The sequence below is a fragment of the Chenopodium album genome, chromosome 15 (genome assembly GCF_948465745.1).
Source record: "Chenopodium album chromosome 15, dcCheAlbu1.1, whole genome shotgun sequence".
In the NCBI taxonomy this organism is placed as follows: domain Eukaryota; kingdom Viridiplantae; phylum Streptophyta; class Magnoliopsida; order Caryophyllales; family Amaranthaceae; genus Chenopodium; species Chenopodium album.
In genome coordinates, this window is record NC_137848.1 from 28343014 (window position 1) to 28367136 (window position 24123).

Here is a 24123-nt window from a genome sequence, read left to right on the forward strand (position 1 = left end):
ATTATTTTATTAAGCGTGATTACAAGTACAAATTCCCTTTAATCCTGCAAGAGAGGGCGTGATTAGGCAATAACAATAATAATCATCAAGCAACATAATAAAAATCATCATAATTATAATCATAATCATAATAACAATCATAATTAAAATAATCATGTGAAAGCATTATATTATTAGCAAGATCTTAGGCATGATACTAACAAGATTAATAACAAATCCTAGCATCTCACTAAACAATAAAGATTAAAGCTTTAGCCCTAACATGATACTAACATGATATTAGGAAAGAAATAGGAAGCATCATAATAATATCAGAAATATTAGTTAATCCTAAACATGATACTAGGAATTAACAAAATAATCTAAGCATGATTTCTGTATCAAAAGATCAATAAAGCAATTAAAGCACTTACTTCGATGCCTCATATCTCTTTCTAATAACAAAATACACACGTTAGTAACTTCAAGGAAAATAATAAATCAAACAATTAAATTAAATAATTGAAATAGAGATTTGGGACCAAACCCTCAGAAATATCAAACCTTTCACGTCTAGGGCGAAGGCAACTTCGAACTTGGTTAGGTGTGTCTAGAACTAATGTATGAGGAGTTGTGTTTGAGGGAAGGTTTAGAAAAAGAATAGAGAGAGAGAAAGCTTCTAGCTTTAGAGAGAGAAAGAGAGAGATGATTGTTGATTGTAGATGATTGAAAATGGAGGTCCAGGGACCCTATTTATAAGAAAATAGTCCGGAATTGATAGAAACGAATCAGAGTTCGAAAAGGAATAAAACACGCTTCTGTCGTAACCGACAGTGCTCGTCGCCAGGCGACGAAATCGTCACCAGACGACATGCTTCATCGTCAGGCGACGAAACTGTCGTTTGGTGATGTAGAAGGTTTTCTACGCGTTTTCAACGCGGAATCTATTTTTCGATAAAATAAAGTCGTAAAATCCGTACGAAGAGTAAAATCGTAATTTCATTTAAAACGCTTCTTTTATTCCAAATAAAACTCATAAAACATAATTATCAATCCTAACCCCTTTAGGATTCAAAAGAACCTCCTAGAAGATTCTAGAAGACTATAATCAATCCTAATTGCATTAGGAATGATAATTCATAATAGACCCACCTCTAGATCATTGGGCCGCATATAAGAACCAAACCGGGCCCAATTTAGTATTTTGGCCATAACTTCCTCATTATTCATCGAAATTGGGCTTATAATATATCGTTGGAAAGCTCTTTTTGATCCCAATCCAACTACACCATTATTGGATCCTTTTCATGGACCAAACTAAACTGGATTGGCTATTTTCATAAAATAGAGCAGGTTTTTGAAAATAGAAAGAAAGATTTTTAAAATAAAAACTAACCACAACACTAGACTTTCCAGACTTTCACCTCATTCGATTATAATTCGACGCAAAAGGTATTCTTCACTGGGTTTGGTTTTGGGGAGACACATTTGGGTGTCTACAACAGGTTTCATTCTTGGAATTAGTGGTATTGTGTTGAGCTATTCTTTATTTATTCCTGGCATATCTTCGTACGACCAAGAAAACACAATAATGAATTCCTTTGGTAGATTAATTAAATCAGTTCTTTCTTCTTTGTTAAGAGTTAGACCAATTTTAACCTCTCTTTTAATGGTGGGATCTTTTGAGATGTCAACCGTTTTGGTGTCTTCAAAAACTGGTGATTTGTTTTCAAGTGTTTCCATTGCTTTAATAATTTCGTTGTCCCTTTCATTGTTAGTTAAGCAATGCTCGTCATCTTGACTGAGAGAACGACACGAGGAGTAAGCAAATGAAGACATATTATTGAATTCGGAAACCATTACATCAAATAAAGAAATGTCCGTTGGGACTTGACTACTAACTAACCTAGGAGTAGGTTTTGAACTAGAAGGAATAGAAGGAGATGCAACTATAGAAGGTTTGGAAGACTTGACTACAGAAGACTTAAATTCAGACTCAGACTCAGACGATTCAGATTCATTGAACATTAGTCCTTGTCTTGTTGTTATGGAGATCTTTCTTCCACTTGGTGTATTCACCTTCACGGTCTTTCTCCATCCTCGGACTAATCCTTCTGCGGGAGTAATAAGCTTTGTAGGATCAAATTTTTCACTTTGTAAGACTGTTTGGATAAGCGCAGAATCATCATCGATACACTTAGGCTCATTCTTCTCGTAGCCAAAGAGGAGTCCCATGATATTAAATTCAAAGCATGGGGGTGCTTTCTCCTTGCGAATGGGAGTTGGGATCTCATCTAGAAAATTGCAATCCGAAAAGATTTTGAACCTTGGTTGTCTTACCCCATCTTTGACAAAGGGCTCAGGAAATTCGTAGAATGGATAATCCTCACCCTCTTTTATGAATTGTCCATTTGGAGTGAGAGGGTAATGATCCATTGGGATTGCTTTCTTTTGAGTACGAGAATTTCTCCGCACATTGATCGTTTCCCGGTCTTGCTTATAGTCTTTCAAAGTCGGTTAGAAACCAAGTCCAAAAGTATCTAATTTAGAAAGGCCAAGTAATCCCATTTGCGTCCCTACTCCATTCTTCTTTCCTAGAGTCATTCTAGGAAAGTGTCCTTGTTTTTTTGAGAATGCTATTGACTATCATGATTGAATGGAGGTCGTAGCGAAGAGGGGTCTTCTCATCTTCCTCGATGAAAGAGACCTCTTCGACATTGAAGCCCCATAAGTCTTCATCATTCTCGTCATGCTATACATTTATGAGTGGTTTATCAATTGCCTTGATCCTCATAGGAGAAGCATCGATCGTGACAGGAAGTCCTCCAACTATTGCCTTGACTTATTGATGAAGGGATAAAGGGACGGACTTAAGGTCATGAAGTCAAGGGCGTCCCAATAATAGTTTGAAGGAGACTTTAATATCTACCACTTGAAAAGTGGTAGCATGCTCAATAACTCCAGTTATGAATTCACGGTAATAGTCCCAAGAGCTTGACGACAAGTGTTGTTATAGGCTCTTATGCTTGGTGTTGATGGGGACAAGTCTTCATCCTTTATTCCTAGCATTCTCCCAGTTCTAAGTGGGCAAACATTAATTTCCAACCCATTATCCACAAGGGTCATTGGAACGTTCATTCGTTTGCAAACCACTATGAGGTTCAAGGCTTTATTATATTTATCACGTTCAGGAGGTAAATCCTTGTCAGAAAAGGTGATTAGATTGATAGGGCTAGGAAGATCACTCTTGAGGAAGTTAGCCAACCCCTCAGGAGTGGTTTATGAGTCTATTCCTACTTTAGCCAAAGCATCCATTACTGCGACCCTATGCTCGTGGGATGTAGCTAATAGTTTCCATACGTTCATTTTGACCTTAGTCTTTTTTAATTGTTTGACAACATCGTTGTCTTCTATGATTGGTATGGGAACTTGTTGAGTGATAGAAATAGGTTGAGTTGTGATGGGAGGTTGCATTCACCCTGATCTTGTGAGGACATCGATAGAGGAATCTTCTTCATCCCAAATATCATCAATTGGATAAATTGAAGAGAGTAGAGTTTCTTCTATATCTTTGAGGCAAACATCTTCATCATCACTGTCCCACACTCCATTGGTGCTAACATCTTTTTCTGGTCGAATTTGAACCAACTTTTTTTTACTGTCAATCAAGCCTTAGACTAAGTCCTTTTTAAAATAGGAACCTATCTGTCCTTTTCAACGATTCAAATGGTCTTAGCTCGAGAGGTTTGATCTTCCCATTCTCGAAGAGCATTTGAAACATATTCGCATAAGAAGTCCCAATGGGTGTGTATGCCTTATCATTCTTTCGAGGTGATTCGACTACATTGAAAGAAAATGGTTTTCTTTTACAAGTCTTTGTGGGCATCACTTTTCAGTGGCACACTTGCTTTGTACCAATTTTTCATGGTTGAGGGTCTCGCGATATAGGGCTATTGCTTCTCTTATTGTATTTATGAGAAGCCATACCTCCTCTTTAGTGGCAGGTTGTTCTCCTGCAGGGAAATCGCTTATGGCATCGGAATAGGTTTCCTCCTCTTCTTCGATAGCATGAGTTTCTTCGATTCGTTTAATGAGAAGTGATGGGTTAGCGTGGCCTTCCTCATCAGAAATCGCCAAGGAGTCTGAAAGTGGAGCACTATTGATACTTGGCTTCTTACTTGTAGGAGGCAATGGGAGTTTATCGCTATCAATTAGAACTTGAATAGCTTCTTTCAACTTCCAACAGTTCACAGTAAAATGGCCCTTACCTTGATGGTACTTGCAATTTGCGTTGGGATTCCAACTAGCCGTCCTCTTTTCGACTGGTGGATCTCCGAATGGTCTAAGTTATGAGACCTTTAGTATGAAGGCGATCGAATGCTGTGTCATAACTCATGCCAATAGGTGTGAAGTTTCTCCTAAATGGCATCTTTTGTCCTTGATTGTTCATGGCTAGGACCTCGTTTAAGTTAACGGTGCTAACATTATTTGAGTGGGTGGTTTTGGAAGAAGAAGGATTGTCGTTCTTCTTTCCTTTCCAGCCACTATTGGAGTTGCTAGCAGCTTTTTGTTTTGCAAGGTCATCTTCAATATCAATTCCTATGTCACAGACGACCTTGAAAATACTCAAATTTCTTTGATATTTGAGATGTTTTGAGTACTTTTCTTGGAGGTTCTTGATGACCAACCTCATAGATTCTTTTTTAGTAGGAACCTCGACCATTTTAGTGGAAGTTTCCCTTCACTTATTGAAAAAGGAAGTGAATCCTTCGTTTTGTTTTTGTTTCAACATCTCATGTTCCCTATGGTCAGTTTCGACTTGAATGTCACACTTGTATCTATCAATGAAAGCGTTTGTTAAAGAGTCCCAAGAAGAGATTTTCTCCTTATCAAGGGAGAAGAACCATTGTTGACAAATGGTTTCTAAAGATAATGAGAACAATGAATGGAAAGCTTTCTTATCAATTCCCTTAATGTTCATTATTGTTTCAAAAGCTCTTAAATGAAAGTAAGGGTTATTAGTTGGCTTGAACTTAGGGATGTCGTTGGCATTGAACTTCTGCGGAAGAAGGTCCTTGTCCACAAAGACCTCTTGTGAGCTAATCCCTTGAAACTTATAGTCATTGGAAATTTTGCTCAAACTCTCTTCCATTCGCTCAAACTGTTGTTGTCTTGAAGGGTCATTGACTTGAAGAGCGAGAGTTTTGAGTATCTCGGTCAAGCTAGCCATGATCCGCCTTAGTTCATTAACTTCTTCCTGGGTTGCCATTTTCTTCTTAGCTTTTCTTCTTGTCGAAACGGTTTATCAAAAAGTAAGACTTGGACGAAATTGTTGTCTTTGATTAGTCTCCCTTCCTTTCTTGACCAAGCGATGTAAATATTAAACCATTTTTGACTTAATGACTTGATTTAAATTGACTTTGACTTTATTGGGTTCAAAAGCAAAAAAAATAGGGTGCATATTTTTGGGAATCAGGTATGGGGTACAAAAAAAATGGTTATGTTGAGAGGATTAATATCTGACTTAACCCCCCTAAAAAAAATGACGGAAAACAAGCGTACTCAAGACTCTCTAGACATGGTCATAGTGAAACACATATACAAAGTGTGTGATTAAAAAGTGAGTGAAAGTGGCATGCTTTGACACTTGTGTAAGACCATGGGACTATGTGCCTAGACATAATTAAGGACTAAATAAAACTTTAGCTGTTAGCAAACTGATTAATTAAACTAAGCGTGAGGATTTAGGTAGAAAACTGAATCATCGCAGAAGCAACGGAACTCTAATGTTATCGCGTCGCGATGGACACTTGCGTGTCGCGCCACAGATCAAAATTTTGCGTCATTACTGAAACGTCAGTCTGGGCCTGTTTCCAGTGTTTTACCTTAAAAGGACAAGCCTATGGTCGTAGTAAGTCAGATTTAGTCAATTTATTAGGCTTTAATTAACCATATTAATTAATTAATTAAGCAAAGCCCTTTATAGTCACCAATTAGTTTATTTAGACTTATACACAAGTCAAACAAACGGTTAGTGTAAACACATAAAGATTATGCACAAGCAAGAATGCACAAACAGTCAAATAAGCACAAAATGATGCAATGAGTTTGCAACCTAACCATGGCTCTAGTTCTCTAAAGTTCAAGGAATAAGTTAGTCAAAAGAGGGTCCATGATTATGAGTCTGGATGCATCGCGCGAAAGCCTTACCTTTGGAAGGGTTGGCGCGTATGTATGGGACCCCACAAGTTAAACTTGTTTCCATGGTTTGGTGAATTCACAAACTCGGATGTACCCTTCGTTGCAATGAGCGTTCGATTGGGTAGATGGAGCGTGAATTCCCAGAGGGTTATGGTCGTATGTAGAACACATATGGGTTCAGAAAAGAGGGAAAAACTCAATCAAGAAGTAAAATTGAGCATACAGTACTAGAACCGGTCAAAGGAAGAAGGAAGATTTCTAGCTCGGTATTGGAAGAACTTGGCGCGAGACAACAGGGACCATCGCGAGACGATAGCCTTGTCGCGCCGCGATATTGCTATTGCATCGCGACATAGCCATCGCACTACGATGGGCACTGTTTTCTCAGCGCCAGTTCCTACATGCCTCAGTAGCTCTCTGTGTTCTTAGAATTTTCCAGTTTTTGCAGCGTTTTTCGAATATAGTTGTGAAAGATATTTCCCAAATTTCCTACATGTAAAAAGCCTATGTTTTTGACGCATTACGGATGGTTTATCCAATGCGGACGTTTTTATGCTTATGCCAATAATGTCAATCAAAATTACGCACATTAATACTTAGAACGTTTCGAGTCTCATACGCTTATTCTAAATTATTGCCAAAATAAATTTTAGGAATTAAAATAGAAATCCTCCCCAGTGGAGTCACCAAAAACTGTAGGGAATATTTCAAGCATCCCACACTTAAGCCCCACTGTGATCATACATTTAAGCATGGTGGCGTCCAAAGGGAAGGAAACTAGAGCAAAAGAGTCGCCAAAAAGTTTTAGGAACTTTTAAACCGTTCACAGGGTGAAGGTTACACCCCTTCACGATCGATGAGATCGCTAACTCCATAGTGGTCTAGAACCATGACTGGATATTTGGGGATGAAGGTTCAAATCTAACCTAAAAGAGATTGAACCTGCCCTAAATAGGCCTCTACTTTATTCTTCTCATATTCATGTGCGCTTTCTGACTAACATACAATCAATATATTATCCCTAAACCTGTTTAATCTAGGTTGGTTGATTATTAATGCACAAACAAAACTATTATTGGAGATCACTTGAATTAAAATCATATTAGCCTAAATAAAATTATTAATTATCTTATTAAGCGTGATTTCAAATACAAATTCCCTTTAAACATGCAAGAGAGGGAGTGATCAAGGAATAACAATAATATCAAGCAACATAATAATATTATTGATACAACAAATCATCATCATGATAATAACGATCTCATGAAAGCATAATAATATTAGCAAGATCCTAGGCATGATACTAACATGATTAATAACAAATCCTAGCATGTCACTAAACGTTAAAAATCAAATCTTTATCCCTAACATGATACTAACATGATAGAAGAAAATAGGAAGCAACCTAAGCATGATACTAAAAACATACATGATATTAGAAATATTAATTAATACCCTAAACATGATACTAGGAATCATAAAGACATCCTAACATGATACTAGGAATTAATAGAATTTAAACATGCTTTCTACAAAATACATAACAATAAAACTACTTAGTTTGTTGCCTCGTATCTCTTTCTATCAAAACAACACACACGTTAGTAACTTCAATAAAAATATTAAATCAAACAACTAATTCAAATAATTGAAATAGGGATTTGGGACCAAACTCTTAGAAATTATCAACCTTTCACGTCTAGGGCGAAGACAACTTCGAGCTTGGTTAGGTGTGTCTAAGACTTGTGAATGTGGTATGGTGTTTGAAAAGACAAGGCTTAGAAAGAGGGAGAAAGAACAAGCTTCTAGCTTTAAGGGAGAAGAGAATTAGAATTAGATGATTGTTGATGATTGAAAATGGGGAAATAACACCCCTATTTATAGAGAAAACATCCAGAACGTTTAGAAAAGAATCAGAATTTGACTCGAAGTAAAATTGCTCCTATCGCGCTGCGACAGATTCCTCGCATTGCGATGGTGCGGCTACGATAAAACAGCTGTACGGAGTCCTTTCCCTAACATAATTAGACGATTAGACTCCGTGTTTATCGTTAGATCAGTTTATCATTAAAATATTCTTTATCTTTTCTAAATAAAATAAAAGTATATTATTAATCCTAATTCCATTAGAACTTAAAATAACCTTCTAGATTATTCTATAATATTATTGTCAATCCTTATAACTTTAAGAATAATAATTAATGGGCCCTCCACTTGATCATTGAGCCATATGTAAAATCGTTTTGGGCCAGTTTAGTATTTTGGCCATAACTTCCTCATTATTCCTCAGAATTGGGCTTATAATATATCGTTGGAAAGCTCTTTTCAAGCCCCATCAAACTACATTATTATTGGACCGTTATCATGGACCAAACTAAAATTTACTGGACATTTTCCATAAATAAGGTACGAAAAGAAATATTTTCGAAAACAGAAAGAAGTATTTTTTATTAAAAACATATGCATCACGAGACTCTTCCACATTTCACCTCATTCGATAATCAAATGACGTGAAAGATATTCATCACTGGGTTTGGTTTTTTGGGGAGACACAATCAGGTGTACAACTCTACTTGGGAGAAAGGCATGAACGAGGTTTATGAGTTTTAAAACTCATTGGCGACTCCTTACTTGTTTCTTACAAAAAATCTTAATGATAGGATCAACTCTAATTCAAGCTCCCCCAAATAGTCAGGAATTCAAATCCTAATTCACCCTCACAAGTGTAAAGTCTTAGGCTTTTAAAGGGCTATGGGCATATAAGGAGAAGGATCCCCTACGATGGGCACACCCTCCTTACAAGATGCAATATCCGAGATGCTATCTTATGCAAAATTTTTAAAGGATATGCTATCTAATAAGAAGAAGATAGAGGAGAATGCTACGGTTGCGTTGAATGCAGAGTGTAGTGCAATTTTGCAAAATACACTTCCTAAGAAACTAGGCGATCCGAGTAGCTACTCAATTCCATTGAAGCTTGGGGATATAGAGATTAACAAGGCACTATGTGATCTTGGTGCAAGTGTGAGTCTCATGCCGCTCTATATTTGGAAGAAACTTCAGATGGGTGAACTAAAGCCTACGCATATATCTCTACAACTTATAGATAGGTCGGTTAAATTTCTTTTGGGTATACTTGAAGATGTTCCTCTTTGTGTGGGAAAATTCTTTATCCCGTGCGACTTTGTTGTGATGGAGATGGAAGAGGATGCACATATCCCCATCATTCTTGGCAGACCATTCTTAGCCACTACAGGAGCAATTATTGATATGAAGAATGGTAAAATCACTTTTGAGGTGGGCGACGAGAAAATGGAGTATTCACTCTTGAATGCTATGGGAACTCCTTTCATGGGAGAGACTATTTGTCAAGTGGATGTCCTTGATGATTTAGAATGTGAGTAACTTTCCTTGATCAAAACGGATGATGCACTTGAAACGGTGTTGGTGGGAAGTGCCAATGAGGAAGATTGGGAAACAAGGGAGTACACGCGGGTACTTGAGGAAGGAAGAGCCAATCCAACCGCCACTCTAGTGAAGGAAGTCCATAGTGCATCGAGTGTTGGGGAGAGTACTACGCCTCCCGAGGTAGAGTTGAAACCCCTTCCCTCTACTCTTAAATATGCATACCTTGGTCCTAATAATACGTATGCTGTTATTGTTAATGCTCAGCTTAATGACACGAAATTAGAGCAACTGCTCACTGTTTTGAGAAAATATAAAAGTGTTACTAGGTACAATATTGATGATATTAAGGGTATTAATCCCTCATTTTGTATGCATAAGATAATTCTTGAGGACGATCATACCTCCTCCATAGAACCTCAAAGACGAATTAATCAAAATATGATGGAGGTAGTTACAAAAGTGGTTCTTAATTTTTTTGCTGCAGGAATAATTTACCCTATCTCAGATATTAAGTAGGTTAACTCTGTACAATTAGTTCCAAAGAAAGGAGGTATGATTGTTGTCAAGAATGACATGGATGATCCAATTGCCACTAAAACTGTTACAAGTTGGCGAATGTGTATTGATTATAGGAGGTTAAATAAGGCCACCCGAAAAGGGCCATTATCCCCTCCCCTTTATCGATCAGATGCTTGAACGTTTGGCTAAGCATTCCTTTTTCTTCTACCTGGATGGATATTCTGGTTTCTTTCAAATTCCCACCCGTCCATGCGATCAGCAAAAGACCACTTTCACATGTCCCTATGGCACCTTCGCTTATCGAAGAATGCCACCTGGATTATGTAATGCTCCAGCCACGTTCCAACGTTATATGATGGCGATTTTCTCAGGTCTTATTGAAAATTATATGGAAGTCTTTATGGATGACTTTTCTGTCTACGGAACATCTTTTGATGTATGTCTTGAAAATTTGGAAAAGGTGCTCCATAAATGTAAACAAATCAATTTAATTTTGAACAAAAAAAATGCCACTTTATGGTACAACAAGGAGTCGTTCTAGGCCATAAGGGTATTGAGGTTGATAAAGCAAAGATAGAGGTCATTGCGCGACTACCCCCTCCTAACTGTGTAAAAGGAGTTCGGAGCTTTCTCGGCCATGCAGGATTTTATCGACAATTTATTAATGATTTTTCGAAAATCGCTCGACCTCTAACTGAGCTCTTAATCAAGGATGCCCCATTCATATTTACCGATGCTTGTTTTGAGGCTTTTCACAGGTTAAAGGAAGCTTTGATCACCGCTCCTGTTATGCAACCCCGGATTGGACCCTACCATTTGAGATTATGTGTGATGATAGTGACTATGCGGTAGGGGTCGTCTTAGGCAACGAAAGGATAAAAAACATCACGCTATTTATTACTCTAGTAAAACTCTTGATTCTGCTCAAATGAATTATGCCACAACTGAAAAAGAGATGCTAGCAGTAATTTATGCAATAGACAAGTATCACTCCAACCTTGTTGGTTCGAAGGTGATAATTCACACCGATCACCTTACTTAGAAATATTTGACGACTAAAAGTCACGCCAAGCCGCGTTTGATTCGATGAGTCCTTCAATTGCAAGATTATGACATCGAGATAAAGGACACGAAAGGGTATGAGAATGTCGTTACAGATCATCTTTCTCGCATCCTTCTCGATAAGGGGGATGGAGATGACCTCCCCATTGATGATTCTTTCCCTGATGAACATTTATTAGCACTTTCTCAAATTGAATCACCTAGGTATGCTGATTTAGCTAACTTTTTGTCCACAAGAACATTGCCTCATGGTTACTCTTCTCAACAAAAGAAGAAATTCTTTTACGAGGCAAAGAGGCATTTTTGGGAGGATTTATTCTAATACAAATTATGTGCGGATGCAATGATTAGAAGATGTGTCCCGAAAGGCGAGGTAAACCATATTATTTCTAATTGCCATGAAATACCGTGTGGTGGACATGCAGGTCTTACAAAAACGGCCACAAAGATCTTACAATGCGGTTTTTATTGGCCATCGTTGTTCAAGGACGTCTATGCATATGTTAAGGCTTGTGACCGTTGTCAACGGACCGGTACTATTTCAAGGAAGCACGAGATGCCACTCAATAACATACTCGAGGTTGAGTTGTTTGACGTGTGGGGGATAGATTTCATGGGACCATTCCTTTCTTCCTATGAAAATCGATATATTTTAGTGGCCGTCGACTATGTCTCCTAGTGGGTTGAAGTAATTGCTACTCCAACCAATGATGCTCGCGTGGTAAGTAAGTTTTTCAAGAAAGTTATTTTCCCTGATTTTGGTTTACCACGTGTGTTGATTAGTGACAGGGGAACACACGTCTTGGAACATCGATTCGAAGCAATGTTAAAAAGTACAAAGTGCAACACATGGTTGGCATTGGCTATCATCCACAAACTAGTGGTCAAGTTGAGGTGTAAAACCAAGAAATTCTAATCTATATTGGAGAAATAAGTTGCTAGGACAAGGAAGGATTGGTCAGTTAAAATTGATGATGCGCTATGGGCTTACCGAATGGCATTCAAAACGTCAATTGGTACCACTCCATATAGATTGGTGTATGGAAAGGCATGTCACTTACCCGTCGAGCTAGAACACTGAGCATTTTGGACCATCAAGAGTTTAAATTTCGATGCTCAAGCAGCGGGTGAAAAGAGATTGTTACATTTAAATGAGCTAGATGAGCTTCGCCTCGAAGCTTATGAGAGTTCAAGGTTGTACAAGGAAAGAACGAAAAGGTGGCACAACAAGGGTCTCGTGAGAAGAGAATTTAAAGAGGGAGATCAAGTCCTTCTATTTAATTCATGATTGAAACTATTTTCTGGGAAACTTCGCTCTAGGTGGTCGGGTCCATTCAAGGTTCAAAAGGTTTATCCCTACAGTACAATTGAGCTATGTAATGCAAATGGGGAGATTTTCAAGGTTAATGGTCAAAGAGTGAAGCACTACCGAGTCGGTGATCCTATTGATGTGGGAGTGGACATAACACTCTCAACCCCGTCACAAGACAACTGATAAAGAGAGGTGGTCGAGCTTAAGACCTTAAACAAGCTCTTATAGGAGGCAACCCGTCCTTTTTATTTTATTTTATTTATTTAGTTTTTCTTTAGTTTTCCTTTTTAAGAGAATGTTAAGTGATTTATCTTGCACTAATCATCGTTAATAAACTTGTGTAGGTGAAGAGTGAAGGAACATGGGCGAAAAACGAAGAAGCTCTCACCGCCTTGGTAGCCCAGGCAAGGTTGCCTTACCGGGCGCGAGAAGCGACAAAAAAAAAGAAAGAAGAAAGAAGAGGAATTGCGACCTCCTTCGCTCGGTCAGCCCGGGCAGACCTGCCCTACCGGGCGCGAGCCGCACCGAAGAAAAAAAAAGGGAGACAGAGAAGGAGGACAATGAGCCATCCCCACAACCTGGTCAGCCAGGGCAAGCTTGCCCTATCGGGTGCGAGCTGCACAACCAAGAAAAAAAAAAAAAAAAAAAAAAAAAACTAAACCCCCACAGCCCGGTCAGCTCGGGCAGGCTAGCCCTACCGGGCGCAAGCTGCACAACCCATCACCAAAAAAAAAAAAAAAATCGAACCCTATTACCGTCCCCTCTTCTTCCTCTTCCCCTACTATTTTCTTTCACATACTCCACTTTCGCCAAATCCCCAATTCATAAATCCTAACCCCAATTCTTCTCTCCAATTATCACCATTATTCATCTCCAATCTCACACTTCCATCCATCATCCAATTCCTTTCTATCATCCTTTTCACCCTTTTTCTCCCTTTTCACCCTTTTTCTCCCTTTCTACCAATTCCCACCATACCTAGTTTTTAAGAGAGAGAAAGCTTGATTGTTCAACAATGGCTACAAGGAAGAGGTGTAGGATTGCAACTCAAGAACCGGACTTGGATCTCGAGAGTGTGCCGGAAATCCCTCATATCAAGTTTGTGCGGCAATTTCCAAATCAAAAGGTTCTATTTTAGGAGCTTATGCATCGAAAGGTAATTCCTAACCATTTTGTTGATCATGCTTTTCTTGCTAAATTAGGAATTGATGATGAATGTAAGCTTTTATTTTCAAAACTTGGTATGACTCAATTGTTCAACGTGGTTCATAACACTTATGAAGATATTACTCTTGAATTTTTGAATTCTTTTGGAATTGAAAAGGGGAGGAATGGGTTGGTGACTTATTTTTCCTATAGGTTGTTAAACAAGTCTCATAGACTCACCTTGGATGGGTTTGCTAGAAAGTTTGGGTTGCCATCAAAAGGATTACAAGCTCAACCGGACCATCTCATTTTTGGGGATCTTTGGCTAGCCTTGACAGGAAAAAAATTAGATTCTTGGAAACATGACAATTAGATTCACCAACCCACCCTTAGGTTTTGGACCCGTTGTACGGGGTGGACTATTTTTGGGAGGATAAAGCCTCATAACGTGAGAGTAGATGACGTTGCAATTTTGGGTAGTCACTTACAATCACAACCCCCTGAACATGCTTACACCATGAACATAGCCTCAAGGCAAATGGCAAACGCACCCAAATCCCTATAGTTCTTGGTGGCCTAGTGACCCATTTAGCGGTCAAGGAAGGTTTTGTTGAAGCTAGCAAACAACCCGTAGTAGGTCCTACCTTTCTAGATTAACAATATTTCATCTCTACGAGTTGGATTTCCATAGATTCGAGTAGTATCCGATGGCTTATAGGTAAGACCTCCAGTTCTATCTTTTTACCTGCACCTGAGCTCACTAGGATTCACCCTAACCAGCTTTCCTATCTCTTGGAGACCTCTGGGCTAACAACTCCCTCCCATTGCCTCGACTGTGACCCACTTGACCTACTCTAGGCAATCGAATGTGGGAGATTCTTCTTCTTCTTCCGCCCCTTCCGATCATGACACCATTATGGCCGATATCCGTGGTCTTGAGCTATCCCAAAAGGGCTTATCCTCTTGTATTCAGACCATAGAGACCGACCTTTGCCTATGTATGTATCCTATTTATGACTATTTTTACAGGCAAGGTCACATTTCAAGGGACGGTCAACACCCTTCTTGGTATGTCTTCCTGTAGAAACCCAAATGTGTCTCCCCAAAACTTAACCCAGTGATGAATACCTTTCACGTCATTTGATTATCGAACGAAATGAAAATGTGGAAAGTCTAGTGATGAGGATGTTTTTATTAAAATATTTCTCATTCTGTTTTCAAAAATATTTCTTTTCTTACTTTATTTATACAAAAATAGTCAGTCAAATTTGGTTTGGTCCATGATAAGGGTCCAATAATAGTGTAGTTGGATTGGGCTTGAAAAGAGATTTCCAATGATATATTATAAGCCCAATTCTGATAAATTATGAGGAAGTTATGGCTTGAATTAAATTAGGCCTAATGATTTTAAATGTGGCCCAATAATCTAGAGGAGGGTCTATTAATTATTATTCCTGAAGTAATTAGGATTGATTTTGATGTTATAGGAATATCTAGAAAGTTCTCTTTAATTCTAATGAGTTTAGGATTGATAATTATATTTTTAAGAAAAGATGTTTTATTTTGAATAAAATATGTTAAATTTGATTTTAAACCTGCTTGGACGCAGAATTACCGGTAACCAGTTTAAAAAGTGATTTCGCGTGTGAAAGCGCGTTGTACTTTTGAACTAGCGCGAGACGATAGAATCGTCGCCTGGCGCTGACCTTCGTCGTCTGGCGACGAGCTTGTCGTCTAGCGCTGACTCCTGTCGTTGGCGACAGGAGGTATTTTATTCCGAATATGATTTTCTTTGATCCCGTGCTATTTTTTTTTATAAATAGGGGTCGTATCTCCCCGTTTTTATTAATTCACAATCAATCATCTCTCTCTTTCTCTCTCTCTAGAAGCTAGGAGCCTATTCTCTCTCTATTCTTTTTCTAAACCTTTCCCTCTCTCAAAATTCCTCATTCATTAGTTCTAGATACACCTACCCAAGTTCGAAGTTGCCTTCGCCCTAGACGTGAAAGGTTGATAATTTCTGAGGGTTTGGTCCCCAACCATATTACAATTCTTTAATTAGATTTACTGTTTATTATTTTTCCTTGAAGTTACTAACGCGTGTATTTTGTTATTAGAAAGAGATATGAGGCATCGAAGTAAGTACTTTGATTATTTTATTGATCTTTTGATATAGAAATAATTCTTAGAGTAGTTTGTTGATTCCTAGTATCATGTTAGGACGTCTTTATGATTCCTACTATCATGTTTAGGATGATAACTAAAATTTCTAATATCATGGATGTTTCTATGATGCTTTCTATTCTTTCTTTATATCATGTTAGTATCATGCTAGGAATAAAGCTCTGATCTTTAATGTTTAGTGACATGCTAGGGTTTGTTACTAATCTTGTTAATATCATGCCTAGGATCTTGCTAATATTATTACGCTTTATTGAGATTATGATGATGATGATGATTGTTATTATGTTGCTTGATATTATTATTTGTTATTGCTTGATCACGCCTTTTATACAAGGTTAAAGGGAATCTGTACTTGTAATCACGCTGAATAAGATAATTAATAATCTTGTTTAGGCTAATATGATTATTATTCAAGTGATCGCCAATAATAGTGTTATTTGTGCATTAATATTCAACCAACATAGATTAAACAAGTTTAGGGTAAACCTATTGATTGAATGTTAGTCAGAAAGCGCACATGAATACGAGAAGAATAAAGTAGAGGCCTATTATTAGGGCAGGTTCAATCTCTTTAAGGTTGGATTTGTACCTTCATCCCCGAACTTCCAGTCATGGTTCCAGACCTATTGGAGTTAACGATCTCCTGGATTGTTAAGGGGTGTAACCTTCACCTTGTAAACGGTTTACAAGTTCCTAAAACTTGTTGGCGACTCTTTTGCTCTAGCTTCCTTCCCTTTGGACACCACCATGCTTAAGCGTATGATCATAGTGGGGCTCAAGTGTAGGATGCTTGAAATATTCTCTACAGTTTTTTGGCGACTCTGCTGGGGAGGATTTCTATTTTAATTCCTAAAATTTATTTTGGCAATGATTTAGAATGAGTGGATGAGACTCGAAAAGTTCTAAGTATTTCATGTGCGTAATTTTGATTAACATTATTGGCATAAGCATAAAAAGGTTCGCATTGGAAAGACTATCCGAAATGCGTCAAAAACATAGGATTTTTACGCGTAGGAAATTAGGGGAATATCTTTCACAACTAAATTCGAAATAACGATACGAAATAAACTGGAAAATTCAAGAACAGAAAGCTGCCGAGGCATGTCGGGATTAGCGCTAAGAAAACAGTGTCAGCGCCAAACGATGGCTCTGTCGCCTAGCGACAATACCTGTCGTCTAGCGACATTGGCATCGTCTAGCGACAGACGCTATTTTCTCGCGTCGAATTCTTCCAATACCGAGCCAGAAATCTACCTTCTTGTTTCGACTAGTTTTCTAGTACTGTTTGCTCGGTTTTACTTCCTGATTAAGTTTTTCCTTTTTTCTGAAACCCATATGCTTTCTACATATGGCCATAACCCTCTGGGGTTTCACGATCCATATACCCAATCGAACGCTCCTGGCAACGAAGGGTACACCCGAGTTTGTTGAATTCACCAAATCGTGGAAGCGAGTTTAACTCGCGGGGTCCTATCCACACGTGCCAACCCTTCCAAAGGTAAGGCTTCCGTGCGGTGCATCCGGACTCATAAGCATGGACCCTCTTTAACTAACCCATATCCTGAACTTTAGAGAACTAGAGCCATGGTTAGGTTGCTAATTCATTGCATCATATCGTGACTATATAACTACTTGTGCATTATTTGTTATGCATATCTTATATGTGTTTTTCCCTAACCGTTTGTTTTAGTTGTGAATGAGTTAAATAAATTGATTAATGACTAAAGAACTTTGCTAATTTAATTAATTAATTAATGATTAAAGTCTAATTAATTGATCAAACTTAACTTAGTACGACTTTTAGGCTGTCCCTTTAGAGCAAAAAAACTCAAAACAGTTCCAGATCGATGTTCCAGAATGGCGCAGAGATTTGGACTGTGGCGCCACGCGCTAGAGATTAGCGCTAGGCGACGATATCGTCGTCTGGCGCTAACCCTTAGCGTCTGGCGACAGTTCTGTCGTCTGACGACAGCCTGTATTTTTGCTCGAGTCTTCACGACGAGTCTGATTAATCAATTTGCTAAAACGGTTTAATCGGTTTATTAATGACAGTAATCATGTTCAGTCCTTAATTGAGTCTAGGCACATAGTCCTATGGTTTCACAAAAGAGTCAAACATGCCACTTACACTCATTAATCTTAGCACACCATAACCATGTCTAGGTTCATGCATATGTCGATTTTTTCCGTCATTTGTGTTATGGGTACATTCTATTCATAATTCTTTCATACCTCTCCATCTACATCGTCTTTCCATTCTCTATATGCTTTCTCCATATCACAACCTTCATTCTTCTTATCTCCTTGCATCTATTGCATGTTGAATGGAGTTTGAGTCAAATAATTAGCAAAAAGTATCCATAACTTCCCTTTTCACAGCACTTGGTCAAGGAAAGAAGGGAGATTAATCAAGGACAACACCTTTGTTCAAATACTACTTTTTGTTAAACCCATCAGTCGGAAAAGAAAAGCCAAGAAGATAATGGCATCTCAAGAAGAAGTTAATGAACTAAAGAAGGACGTGGCCAACCTAACTGAATTGATGAAGAGTATAGCTCTTCAAGTCAATGACCCTATGAGGCAACAACAAATGGAGCTCATGCAAGAAAGCTTGAGCAAAATATCCAATAACTATAGATTCCAGGGCATTAGCTCACAAGGGGTCTTAGTGGACAAGGAACTTCTTCCGCAGAAGTTCAATACCAGTGACATCCCTAGGTTCAAGGCAACAGATAATCCTTACTTCCACTTAAGAGCATTCGAGACAATAATGAACATTAAGGGGATAGATAAGAAAATGTTTCATACACTGTTTTCTTTATCACTCGAAACCGTTTGTCAACAATGGTTCTTTTCCCTTGACAAAGAGAAACCCTCTACTTGGGATGCCATTGTAAATGCTTTTATTGATAGATACAAGTGTAATATTCAAGTTGAAATTGATCATAGGGAACTTGAGATACTTAAATAAAAATAGAATGAAGGTTTTACTTCTTTCTTTAATAAGTGGAGGGAAACCTCTGCTAAGATGATTGAAGTACCTACTGAGAAGGAATCTGTGAGATTGTTCATAAAGAATCTCTAGGAAAAATATTTTAAACATCTCAAGTATCAAAGCAACTTGAATACTTTCAAGACCGTCTATGACATTGGAATTAATATTGAAGACGACCTTGCAAAATAAAAAGCTACTAGCAATAGCAATAACAGTGGCTGGAAAGGAAAGAAGAACGACAATCCTTCTTCTTCCAAAAACGCCCACTCTAGTAACAATGTTAGTACCTTTGATCTCAATGAAGTGTTAGCCATGAATAATCAAGGGTCTTAAAAGCAACTAAGGAAAGATTTCACTCATATTGGGATGAGCTATGATACTGCCTTCGATCGATTCCATGCCAAGGGACTCGTTACTCCTATTGGACCTATTCAAGATCCCGCACCTGAGAAGAGATTGCCTAGTTAGAACCCAGATGCACATTTCAAGTACCATCAAGGTAGGGGTCATACTAATGAGAGCTGTTGGAAGCTAAAAGAGGCCATCCAATACTTGATCGATAATAACAAGCTTCACATACCTCCAGCTGGCAAGAAAAACGAGTGATGATAATGTATAAGACAAGAGGCGAGCTTCAATGACAAGATTTTGTGACCTTTTTCTTTTATTCATCCTTTCCCTAATAAGTCTAGCATAGGCACCCTTTATTTTTTCATTAGATTTAGTTTGTAGGATCTTTCTTTTCCCTTTAATAAAAAAAAAAATCATGTCGAACTAAGCACAAGGTATACCAATGATTTGAGGCACCCCTTGTAGCCACATGATATTACCGTTCACCCTTTAAATACATAATCCTTTCTTGAAAAACCACGTTGAGCCTCATCTAACGACAGGCCTTCATTTTTTTACACTACATCTACCTAACCTTGGGATGGGATGGTGTGCAACCTATGCAAATATCAATTTCACAAAAGCTTGAGTGAGTTCAAAGAAATAAAATAAAAATATAAAAAATAAATAAAAGTGTACAAAAGGGCAAGTGTTCCTGTGTCTTTGATATGAACACGTCTCGGATTGCATTTCTAATCGAGTGCTTGGTACCGTGCCTAAGAAACATGAATGCCAAATGAGTGATGGACCGCATCATCGGGATTTCCCACACTTATCAAAAAAGGTTCAAAATAAAAAATGCAAAAGCAAAAAAAAGAGAGAGCAAAAATAGAAACAAAAGAGAGTTAAAAAGTGAGAAACCTCAAGCACAATAATACAAAGATTCAAAAGCAAGGTTGCACACCTTTGGGGCTTATCTAGGGTCTTGAGCCTTTATCCCCTTCTTCTTCAAACCTTTAGCCTAACCACGTTACAACCCTTAAAAGACTTCTTTGAGATATACACATACTTGTGTGAGGTTCGGCTAGAGCTACGTTCGGCCTGATTCCTAACGGATACGTAGGCAACCTCACATCGAGGTGCGACCGTAATAAGAATGCATTCACATTTACATTCATGCATAATCATATCAAGGGATCTCCAATGCTCATCCCTATCCATTTAGAGCTAGACTTGGGGGCTTGATCTCTACATCATTAGCTTACCTAGCCTAAGAGTCACCATCATTTGACTTTTTTTTTTAAATAATATTTCTCCATACCGTTAGCCTTTGCAGCCTAGCTTTAGTATCACTTTCACACACATCACAGATACATAGACAAATAATCTTACCTTTAGGAACCCTTTGTCATGAAATCTTAACACAACGATGAAGCACGTCTTGTCATATCAAGATCACCCATTATCATAATTCTTATTGCATCACGAAGTATGAAGTGCTTAGCTTCTGTACCTAAGTTGCCTAAATATTTTCATCCAAAATAACCCATGGAGATAGCCTAGGATGTTACAATCTTCGCGCCCTAAGATACGACATTGATCCATACATTTGTTTAAGCTCATTCGACATGCATCGTAACACTTTACTCTTGTCTTTTCGCATCTTTATTTTTCGGGAGAAAGTCAGTACCCTCCACAAAAATGACGGAAATTTTTGTTTTTCTGCGTTTTCGAGTCACACATTGAGTTATGAGTCAACACTTTGCACACACGAGTCACACAAGGTGAGTCATCATTAAGTTAAGTTTATACCTAAAGTCATGTCAAGTCATATGTGAATCAAGCAACACTAAGCCTTAGGTCAACCCTAAAAAAAAGAAAAGATGAGCAAAGTCTTATAGTCCAAAATATAAGTGCAGGTACAAAAGATTTGAAGAAAAAGAACACAAATGGCTTAGCAAATAAACTAGAGTCGGCCTGATCACAGTTAGATTGACGATCAGCCTGATTAATTGAGCACATTCAGATTTTGATCAAGCACCTCGTTTGGAATAGTTTTTGGTCATAATGGAGAATTTCCCAAGATGAAAGATCTTTACGGAATTGACTAGGACTCGGTCTTCGACAGAGTTTCAAGGCATAGGAAGCTACCACTTCCAATGAACAAGCGAGCAAGAACTTTCCCGGATTTTTTAAAAAACCGCGAATGTACACGCATGAGATTTTTCCAAGATAAGAGGAGTTTGAGCAAAACTTACATGGATTAGTAAATTAGAGATGAAGAGCTTTAATTTGCAAAAGATTTGAGCAGACTTGGTTGAAAAGAAATGACCAAGTTGAAGGTTCAGAGCGAAACCGAGCAAACGAACAACAACAGCAGCAGAAAGGGGTTTTATTCAAAAAGCCCGACTACAACGCCCGACGACAAGGTTGTCGTCAGGCGCTAAAGCTCGTCGCCTGGCGACAGAGCAGAATACTGGCGACAGTATGCACTGGTGCACGCGGGAGCGGCGACAAGATACATGGTCCCCTTGAATAATTATGCGGACCTTATATAGCAATTTCGGGTTCCTTGGTATGCCAGTTAGCCCATACAAGAGAATTGACATGATTAGTAGTCAGCTTGATTACAGTCGTAGTAAGTGATCGGCCTGATGACGATCATATCGAATGAACAACTTTTGACACCTTTGATTAATAGTCGGCCCGATTACGGTCTTGATTGATGATCGGACTGATGACGATCAAATTATCAATTCCATATTGATTAAGAGAATTTGAAAACTAATTTGATTAATGATTGATTGTAATCACAAAAGATTCCTAGGATGGAGATTTCTATAGAGATTGACTTCAAGATTGAAGAATCTCAAGATAAGGTTCTTCCTAAAGCTAGAAAGGACGATTACTCCTAAAAGTAATGACAAAAAGATTTGAAGATTCAAGATGAAGAAGCTTTCAACAGAAGGCTCCAAAAGAGTCTCTCGCATAGATTTGAGAAGGACGATTCGAGACGAAACGACCTTCGATAGCTTTCGCTAAGATTGTGGAGGTTGTCACCCAGATTTGAGAAGATGGCACGAGATGGGCGGTCTTCGACGACATTCGCTAAGATTGTGGAGGTTGTCAGCTTGATTTGAGAAGATGGCACGAAATGGGCGGTCTTCGACAACGTTCGCTAAGATTGTGGAGGTTGTCACCTAGATTTGAAAAGATGGCACGAGATGGGCGGTCTTCGACGACGTTCGCTAAGATTGTGGAGGTTGTCACCCAGATTTGAGAAGATGGCACGAGATGGGCGATCTTTGACGAAATTCGTTATGATTGGGAGGGTTGTCACCATGATTCAAGAAAACAGCTCGAGATGTAGTAGTGTTCCCTAGGATGTGGAAGGTTGTCAGAAAATAGAAGGTGATTTCCAGCGAAGTTATCTTCGATCATATTCCCTAGGATGTGGAAGATGGTCATAAAACAGCGAAATTGAAGGCAGCTACAAGCGTAGCAGTCTTCAGACGATCCCCTAGCTTGAGGAAGATCGAAAAAAAAAATTCGGTTACTCTAGAGACGTGTGCTCCACGGTGCAAGATACGCGTTTCTTAACTCTTTTATCTGTTTTAACTAACGCTAGTTTTCAGGTATCGGCGTTACAAGAATGATTTAGGATCGCAGAACGTTCTGAATCATTCTCCGTCCCTATCGCTACTTTGACTTTTGTTTTCGAAACTTGCGTTTCTCCAAACTCAGTCAAAGTGGGGGCTTCTGTAGACACCCAAATTTGTCTCCCCAAAACAAACCCAGTAATGAATACCTTTCACGTCATTTGATTATCGAAAGAAGTGAAAGTGTGGAAAGTCTAGCGATGAGGATGTTTTTATTAAAATATTTCTCTTTCTGTTTTTAAAAATATTTCTTTTCTTACTATATTTATACAAATATAGTCATTCCAATTTGGTTTGGTCCTTGATAAGGGTCCAATAATAGTGTAGTTGGATTGGGCTTGAAAAGAGATTTCCAATGATATATTATAAGCCCAATTCCGATGAATTATGAGGAAGTTATGGCTTAAATTAAATTAGGCCTAATAATTTTAAATGTGGCCCAATGATCTAGAGGAGGGCCTATTAATTATTATTCCTAAAGTAATTAGGATTGATTTTGATCTTCTAGGAATATCTAAAAGGTTCTCTTTAATTCTAATGAGTTTAGGATTGATAATTATATTTTTAAGAAAAGATGTTTTATTTTGAATGAAATATGTTAAATCTGATTTTAAACTTGCTTGGACGCAGAATTTCGCGTGTGAAAGCACATTGTACTTTTGAACCAGCGCGAGACGACAGAATCGTCGCCTGGCGCTGACTTTCGTCTCCTGGCGCTAACCTTCGTCGTCTGGCGACGAACTTGTCGTCTAGCGCTGACTCCTGTCGTTGGAGACAGGAGGTATTTTATTCCGAATATGATTTTCTTTGATCCCGTGCTATTTTTTTATAAATAGGGGTCGTACCTCCCCGTTTTTATTCATTCACAATCAATCATCTCTCTCTTTCTCTCTCTCTAGAAGCTAGGTGCCTATTCTCTCTCTATTCTTTTTCTAAACCTTTCCCTCTCTCAAAATTCCTCATTCATTAGTTCTAGACACACCTACCCAAGTTCGAAGTTGCCTTCGCCCTAGACGTGAAAGGTTGATAATTTCTGAGGGTTTAGTCCCAAACCATATTACAATTCTTTGATTAGATTTACTGTTTATTATTTTTCCTTGAAGTTACTAACGCGTGTATTTTGTTATTAGAAAGAGATACGAGGCATTGAAGTAAGTACTTTAATTATTTTATTGATCATTTGATATAGAAATAATGCTTAGAGTATTTTGTTGATTCCTAGTATCATGTTAGGATGTCTTTATGATTCCTAATATCATGTTTAGGATGATAACTAAAACTTCTAATATCATGCATGTTTCTATGATGCTTCCTATTCTTTCATTATA

General features: G+C 38.2%; 1 protein-coding gene across 1 annotated transcript; it reads left to right on the top strand.

Annotated features, from left to right (window-relative positions):
- Positions 1-8961: 8961 nt before the first annotated feature.
- On the top strand, positions 8962-9585 carry LOC145581023 (DNA damage-inducible protein 1-like). The gene has a single exon (XM_081638095.1). The coding sequence runs from the start codon at positions 8962-8964 to the stop codon at positions 9583-9585; it is 624 nt and encodes a 207-aa protein (XP_081494221.1).
- The last annotated feature ends 14538 nt before the right edge of the window (positions 9586-24123 follow it).

Excerpts from the sequence above, each read along its gene's own strand:
- LOC145581023 (XM_081638095.1), top strand. The coding sequence starts at position 8,962 with ATGGGCACACCCTCCTTACAAGATGCAATATCCGAGATGCTATCTTAT.